General features: G+C 38.6%; 1 protein-coding gene across 2 annotated transcripts; it reads left to right on the top strand.

The window, feature by feature from the left end:
• The first annotated feature begins 336 nt into the window (after positions 1-336).
• Positions 337-8,629, top strand: LOC102213395 (somatostatin-like receptor F_48D10.1). 2 transcript variants are annotated; one of them, XM_005735674.1, is made up of 5 exons: positions 337-1,537; positions 3,425-3,565; positions 3,691-3,963; positions 5,922-6,068; positions 7,276-8,629. In XM_005735674.1, exons 1-5 carry the CDS (start codon positions 1,037-1,039, stop codon positions 7,474-7,476), a joined length of 1,263 nt encoding a protein of 420 aa, XP_005735731.1. In that variant the 5' UTR covers positions 337-1,036; the 3' UTR covers positions 7,477-8,629. The 2 variants fall into 2 exon arrangements, with proteins under 2 accessions (XP_005735731.1, XP_005735730.1); XM_005735673.1 differs by having other exon boundaries at positions 337-1,609.
• Positions 8,630-8,907: the final 278 nt, after the last annotated feature.

Here is an 8,907-nt window from a genome sequence, read left to right as displayed (position 1 = left end):
CACTCACTCACTCACTCACTCACTCACTCACTCACTCACTCACTCACTCACTCACTCACTCTCTCTCTCTCTCTCTCTTTCTTTATAAATCCTATCAAGCAAGCAGCAGAGCTGTGTGGGCAGAAAGTTGAAGAAAAAGCAGCAGAGCTGCTTGCCAGTACATTCTGCTCAGCACCCCAGACAGCGAACAGCGAAGAGAGCTAGAAAACAACTTTCAATCAATACTGGACAAATACTCAGGAATCGGAAAACAGACGTGACTTTGTTCGGGGACTGATTATTTGAATCTGATTACAGAGAGACTCTGACTTTTCCTCTTCTAGACATAGTAAGCCCGTTCTTGTCTTGATCTCTGCATAAATCTTTACTCTGCGCGATTTAAAAATGTTCTCCTCTAAACGCATCGAGCCTTTAAACAAAGGCTCAAGATATTCAACCTTAGCACACGCATTCATTAATGACACATTCATAATTATAGAGCGTGTAGTCAAAAAGATGTGTCGTGCGTAAAAGCGGTGGCACCATTCACAGCTTGACGCACAACACGCCGGATGACTTGTGAGTGGTTCCAAAGTCAGATCAAAAGAGACGTAAACAGTCAGATCTATTTAAAAAAAAAAAGAAGAAGCAAAGATAGAGCTGACAAATACAGCACATCATCATCTGTGACTCAACTGCTTACAGTCTAATTCCTCATACGACTACACTACTGTGAAGCTACGTGTATGATACGCTAGGATGTGGAACACCTGCCTCACTGGAGTTCGCTCAGGGCGCACGGGGCGCACACAAAGCTTTAGAATTATCGGAGGAGTTTAATGTAGTGATTATTGGTCTTTCTTGTGCACGGACTGTTGATTGAGACAAACTGGATTGTTCCTTTTTTATAGTTCAAAATCACCTTTTCATCGTTTTACTTCACATTTTAAAGCGTGGGGGCTGCTCCGGCTTCTGTCTTGAAAGCATGGGAAAAGAAGAAGGAGGAAAGAGTTTCTTCTAAATCACTGGAATCAAGCCACCACATGGACTGTGAACAATGGAGCAACAAGACCAAAACCTCTGGCATCCCTTTTCATCCGAGCTCAACTCCTCTACATCCTCACCTATCCTCTTCTCTTATCCTCGCCTTTTCAACATCTCCTCCAACATTTCCACTCAGAGTGTCCCCTTTCAGGGTAGCAGCACTCTGATGACCGCAGTCATATCCCTCACAGTCTTCGTGGTGGGTCTGACCGGCAACACTTTGGCGATCTATGTGGTGCTGCGCTATGCCAAAATGAAAACAGTCACCAATATCTACATCCTGAACCTGGCTGTGGCTGATGAGCTGTACATCGTCGGGCTCCCCTTTCTTACCACACAGAATGTACTCTCCTATTGGCCCTTTGGCTCTTTCCTGTGCCGCGTGGTCATGACTGCAGACTCCATGAACCAGTTTACGTCTATCTTCTGTCTCACAGTAATGTCGATTGACCGTTACCTGGCTGTGGTTCATCCAATCCGCAGCACCAAGTGGAGACACCCCCGCATAGCGAAGGTAGTGAGCGCAGCTGTGTGGGCCGTTTCCTTTGTGGTGGTCCTGCCAGTGGTCATCTTCTCTGATGTGCAGGTATACAATTCAGTCGTGTGCCAGTGAAAACTTCAGATAGGACACCGAAGCATGGTAATATGACCGCTCCTAAAGCGAGAATTAAGCACTGGTTTAATGGCCATATAATAACTACGTTCCTCTACAATCTTTGAACAAAGGTATTTTTTTTAAAGAAGGAACAACTATAAACGACAAATGTTACCAGTAAAACAAAAACTGTAAATAATAATAACAAGAAAAAGAAATAATAATAGTTACAAAAATCCAAGCTAAATGTCACAAGAGGGTTTTTGTGAAACATGTTAAAAACACTGAATTTTCAGCACTGTTAATGGTACTATATTTTTTTTTTATAAAGTGTGTTTGACCTTCACGACTGTTTGCTAAAGTAAAAAAAAACATTTGACAATAATATGTTCGACTGTTCTTTTGGAGACTACTTGGAGTTCTAGCTCACTCCCTGGTATTTCTGTATTTGTGTTAAGCTAAGCTAAACATAATTCCCCATTCTTTGAAATATTCATTCACATAATGCAGTGCAATGCATTTCGCTTTAGCAATGATTCTAATTGCAGTATAACAAAACAAACAAAAAAAGCAGGAATTTGATGGAGGTACTCAAATCAAGTGGTTCCCAAATAGTGCAACCAGTGCACCATGAGGCACCATCATATTTTTTCAAAACCATATGTTATGATTATGCAATATACAACTGCACTTCAAGTTGAATGAGTTGTTATATTATCATGTCAATCTTTTCTGTACACTCACTGAGAGGTAAATATAATATCCTAAAAATTCTTTGAACGAACGTGTCTGTCGGTGCACCTTGGATGAATTACCAGATAATGAGAAGCATTGCAGTCTAAATATGCCCTGAAAGCATGGAGGTCAACAAATAAGAAAACTAATTCCTTTCCAGTATGGTCCAAACCACCACATAATATCTCAAATGTAAGATGTCTTTCTGCTTCTGCTGAAACAATGGTGTCAACAGTCTACATGTGTTATCTGTCATGAGAATCTGGCTAATGCACATTTGGTTCCATGCAAGATAAAGAGCTACGTGCCAACTTAACCTCCTTTCCGAGAAAGTCTTTTCCTACTTCAATCAATATTAACTGAAGGCACAAAGAACATTTGTTTATGGTCTGGTAAAGTATCCAGTGAGTCAAGACAGCTAAGTCAAATGCTAGTCAAGTGGTACCACCACACTGAAAGTGTGATGCTAGGTCTAAGTGCTGGAAATTGGCAGTCAAAAGTGCCTTTATTTGATGATACAATGTGAAATAAAACACTATCAAAATGCCAGCTGACATGGAAGCTGTTTATTCCACAGACATGAATACAAGTGTATTTGCAAAGATGCACTTGTGTAAAGTTTATGAAAAAGAAAAGTGTTTCTGCAACAACAATTTAAACGAGCAGACGTTGTTAAGCTCAAAGACAGACAAAGCTGAAACGGCTTGGTATGTGCAAAGGAGGGATAGTGGATATATCGGACAAAGGATGTTAAACAGGCAGCAGTCATGCAGGAAGAAAAGAGGAAGACTAAAAGATAAGATTCATGGATATAGTGAAGGAGAACGTGCAGAGGGTTGGTGTAGCAGAGGAATAGGGTGAAATGTGGGCAGGTGATTTGCTGTAGTGACCCCTAAAGGAGGAGGAGGATGAACAAGAAGAAGTAGAAGATGAAGATGATGATTGACATTTAAAATTAATGGATGTGATGGAAAGCAGTGGATTAACTTCCAGATTTTGTTGTTGACTGTCTGTCAGATTCCGATTCAATTCTGAATTTACTTTATTTGTTCAATATTCATTTTTCTTTAGGATACATTTAACTCCTGCAACATGATCTGGCCAGAGCCGAAGGATGTGTGGTCAACAGCCTTCATTCTCTACACTGCCACAGTGGGTTTCTTTGGACCACTGCTCATCATTTGCCTCTGTTACCTTCTTATTGTCATCAAGGTAGATATTTCATGAAGCTCATTAAAAAGCACATTTTTAAGTTGATATTCTTTTCTCAGTCAACAGAAAGGCACGATTTCCATCCTCGTCATTATAATTCAAATCTTTTTATTGTTAATTTGCAGGTGAAGTCCTCTGGGGCACGGGTTGGTTTCTCTAAACGCCGACGCTCAGAGCGCAAAGTGACCCGAATGGTGGTGGTGATTGTGGTGGTGTTTGTGCTCTGCTGGCTGCCGTTCTTCATCATCAATATGGTCAATCTGGTGGTCATCATCCCGGAGTCCAGTGCCACTGCTGGCATCTACTTCTTTGCTGTCATCTTGTCTTATGCCAACTCATGTGCCAATCCGTTTCTCTATGGTTTCCTATCAGACAACTTTAAACAGAGCTTCAGAAAAGTACGTTGAATTTCTTCTCACCATAGCAGTGCTGTTAAAGCCCGCTAATTAGCATCTTACATCTTGTTTATCTGATCTCAACTCATTGTGTTTGTTAACTGTTGAACTGTTGTGAACAGTGATTTTTTTGAAGGTAACATCAGTTTCTACAAACTGCATCAGTTTGACCCACTGCTTCATCAGTGCTGTATAAGAATAGGAATATAATCATAGTTTAGGGCTCTATCTATTGCAGCTTCATTTTACTTTAAATTATGTTTTCATATCATTTTTCATCTACCAATCACAGCAGGTGATTCAACACTGCTCAAAACTGTGGTTACTAAAACATGTCCACATTTTTTTTTAAAGAAAAGAGATGTTTGCCTTTAATTTAAATGTCATTAAATTCACAAGGAATGTTTCTCCCACATTTTGTGAAAAACAATCATTTAAAAATTATTAATTTTTTTATTAAAATAGTTTTTTCAGCAACCATCAGTCTGGAGCAAAGCTGGCATGTATTGTGGTATCCAGTTTAGATGTCCTGATAAATGTCTATCATCAGAAAAATATATATATCAAAGTTAAAGTCAAAATATCCAATAAATTAGAGTTCAGCAATAATAAAGAATAAATCTACAATATGATTTTTTGTCATTTTTTGGATGCTGTCATATTGTCAATAAATTTCCCAAAGCTGATCCAAGTGCAGAGAGAACATGCCAGACTGATAACAAGAGAAACAAAATCACTAGCTAAATTAAAAGACCAACTCCAAAAACGCTAAAAAGCAACACATAGAAATCCCTGGGAACTAAGGGAGAAAAAACAACAACTTGAAAAAGTGTGAAGCAAAATAGGCTGAATTTATACATGCTGGAGAAAGTGGCGATAAGACAGAGGTGAACCGTATTAAGATCAAAACAATACTGAGTGTGTGAAAAGGAATAAAAGAGCTAACCTTCAAATTTAAAAAGGAAGTTAATCAGAAAATGTCAAGAAAACAAAGCAGTGAAGAATAAACTCACACAGCTGGGTGAACACAGAAACACAAAAGAAAAAGCAGAAAACGAGCAACTTGACAGACACATGCCTGTCAGCTATGATTATTATACACCCCTCCTCTAAAACCTTAAAGAAATTAAAGAATATACACGACTAATTTCACATAACTAGAATGAGTTTGATGGTTCAGACTATCAGTACAAAATAACAACGTTATTAATAATTGCTTTAATTTAGAAACAAAAATAAGAAATCATTTGGTTTAATATCAGTGTTTTCACTTTGTTCTCCTTCCTTTGGGCTTGGAAAAGGATAAAGGCTTAGTTTGACACTCCCTACTGAGTGTCTGTGTCTGCAGTTGGTATGGACACCTGTATGCACAAGAAGAGGTTTACTGTTCTGCTTTTTGTCTCTCTGTTTCCTAACAGTTGCTGCCACTGAGGAAATGTTGTTGTTTTTCACTATTACCTTGCTTATTGCAATTCTCTTTCTCACTGCCTCGGAAGCCTAGACTACAAATTATGTGACCATGTTGTTAAAATGTTTTGTTGCAGGATTAGTTAAACTCTGTCTCCCACAGTTATTAAACAGTGAAGCCATGAAGCTAAACTCAGTATTAATATTTTTCGAATACAGAAAACATGAAAAAATATGTTTTAGTGCAATATGTGTAAGTAGAAAAAAAATCAGTGATATGGTTTCACTCTTTGGTTCCAGTGCTGCTATCTAGGATTGTTTTACCCCTATGGTTGAGACTCATCTTTAGCAGTATTATTATTCTGGTTATAGAGTGCAACATTTTTATTTCAAGTGTATTACAATCCTTTTTTTCTGAAAAAACAAACCTGGATCCAGAATACTGTTATTCTCTAGTCTGTACACCTTCAACAGTATGTTATGTTGCAGAGAAGGCTGATGTGTAGCAACCCTCTAAAGATAATAACAGCACTAATATTGTCATGACCCTTCAGGTGCTGTGTGTGAGGACCATGAGGTGCGTTGCCAATGATGTAGATGATGGTGACCCCAGTGTCCCGCGCACTGAGAAAACCACAGCACAAGACTGCATCCTGCTGTCCCCGCGTAACCAGGTCTATCACGATCCCCAGAGCAGCCAGGTAACCAGTGTGTGTGCTCATGTGGAGCTGAGGTGATGGCATGTATTGCATAATGGGAATTAAAGGGATTTGGAAAAATAAAAAAGAACAGAGATTTAAATCAATTTAGTGCAGCACTAGATCAAAAGAAAGGCATGTGTTATTTTTGTTTCACTAATATTAGAAGAACAGTGGAGACTCTCTGCATCATAAGTGCGTCACTTCTGTATTAATCAGCAGGCAGGTGTGTGCATTTGTGTGTGAGAGCAGCTAATTGAAGGTTTGTGAATTAATGCTGCTGCAGAGGCAATGATTAGAAAAAATTCTGAAAGTGCCAGCGAAAGTGATTAGGTTTAGAGGAGGGAAAGAGGGAAGAAAAAGCTCTGACTCAGTCTGTGCAGTGTGGCGCTTCATGGTGTCCATTTAGATAACTAGTACAAGAGCAGTGAGGTGCATTAGACGACAGAGTGGCTCTGATGAGGCTCTTCCAGTGCTTAATCAGCTTTTCAAGGTTATATAATGCCAACTTTCTCCAAAAGTCACAGAAATTATGGATGCGCTTTGTGTAGGTCCCTTTGATCCAAAAGAGGAGAAAACATGAGACTAATAGGTATGACAGGAAAATACACGCAGGCAAAATAAAGGGAGACGTGGAAAAGAAAACATAAGAAACAAAAGTAAACGGTTAAAACTGGAAAACAAAAGAAAAAATGTTATTTAAATCACACCAGGGACCAAATACATAACAGAGTGCCTCTGACTGAAAGGCGGTGTTTATAGATTTTTATGCCTCATACAGATGATGATGATGATGAAAACAGCAGATCTAGTGTGTCATATAAATCAATGATGACAATTGTGAAAAAAGAAATCGCTTACAGTTTTAGTCTTTAAGCGTTTCTCGTGGCTCATAATGGGCCTCTGCACACATAAGCACAATCGGTCTGTGTTGCTTGACATATCTATATATTTTTAAGATTTTGACCATTTTACGAATAAAAAATATATTTAGTTTCAATAAGTAAGAACCCACTGATTTTTTTTTTATTGCAGTCTTGGAGATATTTCATTTGGTTGAGTAAATAAAACCCCACTTACAAAAACAAAAGATCAAACATCCACTGCGTGCATTCATGTCATGCCTCTTTTTTTTTTGTAATTTCTCTATTGTCTTCCCCTTTTTCATGTTCCCATCTTGCTCTTTCTTTTGTTCTTCTTCTCTCTGAAGATCTCACCTCACCCGCCGGGCTCACCAACGACTCACACTGCAGCAGACCTGCACCGCTCCACCCCTGCATGTAAGTTTCAGTCCACTTACCCAGGAACCGGACCGGCCACTACCACAGCAGCCTCGATGCTAAACTCTGTTGTAACTGCAGCTGAACCTCCCACAGTCACTGCCCTGACCACTAGCTCCTCCTCTGGTTAATTAGGGCCACATGAACAGTAGCAGAGAAACTCACACATGAACTGAGAAAGAAAAACATATTTTAAGGATTAAGTGATCAAAGTGGCAAAATCGATGCTTTTCTGCCTTTTTGTCAACTATTTTATTACTACCACACACACTTATTCTACATCCATTATAGCACATTGGTGGAAAAAAAAAATCACAACATTTTTGTTTATCAAGACCAATTTTGTTCCTTTCGGCAGCCTGACATAAGTGCCTTTCCAGCTTACTCCTTACTCCTTTCATTTTAGGTTGGTCATGTAACACTGAAGAATGTATTTACCTATCAGAACCAAAAAGCCTCTTAGGACTTATTTCATTCGGTGGATGTAATTTCCTGCAGGTAGCAAATATGAGGGGTTTATTTGGGCATTATAGGGTCCTCTCTACAACAGCTTTAATCAAACAGCGCAGTAATTCATCATATTTTCTCGTTTCCAACTGCTGCTTATTTCTGCTTTCTTACTTAAGTGGATAAATTGTGATGATTGAATCCGACGTCTGTATTTGCTTTGCGTAAAAGTCTTTTGTGATCTCATTTGCGTACCGTTGAGAAGTTTAAAAGAAAAAGGAAACAAAATGAAAAACGGCTCGCTTGTCTTTTCTCAAAGTAAATGTGATGCTTTGGCAGCTCTATGCTTCTCTGTAAATATGTAGCCCCCCTTAAAGCTAAAACGCCTGACCTTTTTGGATATATGCTTCTTGCATTTTATTTTTGTGTTCATGTGATGTGTGTGCACAGTAAAGATAAACTTTATTTGATGAACTGGCGATACAAGGTGTTTTGCAAAAATTACCAAAAAGAAAAATAGAAAATACACAAGAGAAAAAGAGAACAATAGCAATATTATTCACAAGAAAGGGACACATTTAAACATTAAAAAAGACCTTTCAACACATTATGCAAATATGAGTCTGTACAAGTGGGTTTTTAAAAGCTTCTGGATTTGACACAGCTGATCTGAAGGAGAAGGTATAAAAGTCTGTTCCACATTTGTTTTAAGCCCTTTTAATAGGAACTGATTCTCTGATGTCAGCAATCTGGGCACAGAATAATAGGCTAGCATGTAAACAGAGCCATTCCAGGTAACAGTCTGGTTATTTGTGCCTGTTTTACTTTGCTCTACCCAGTGTATGTATTTATTTTTTGTCTTTGCAAGAGTTGCGATGTAGCAGCATATGTTGTTATCAGCGCTGTTGGGTGTAAAATAAATGCTAGAGTAAATCAGATGAGACAGGAGACACTGTGGCTTTGGCCTTTGCAATTGCATCTAGATCATCTTAGGTACAATTTAAACGCTTAAAGCAAACTTTAAAGAACAAGTTTGAGCACAGCTTCTCCTTTAGTGGTAGTATGTCTAAAGTATTGATGTATTATTATGTATGTATTGTTTATACATTTTCTGG

The sequence above is a fragment of the Pundamilia nyererei genome, unplaced genomic scaffold (genome assembly GCF_000239375.1).
Source record: "Pundamilia nyererei isolate P.nyererei 1_Seehausen unplaced genomic scaffold, PunNye1.0 scaffold00065, whole genome shotgun sequence".
NCBI lineage: Eukaryota > Metazoa > Chordata > Actinopteri > Cichliformes > Cichlidae > Pundamilia > Pundamilia nyererei.
The sequence above is the reverse complement of the archived record's forward strand: the minus strand, read 5'-3'. Positions and strand labels throughout refer to the sequence as shown.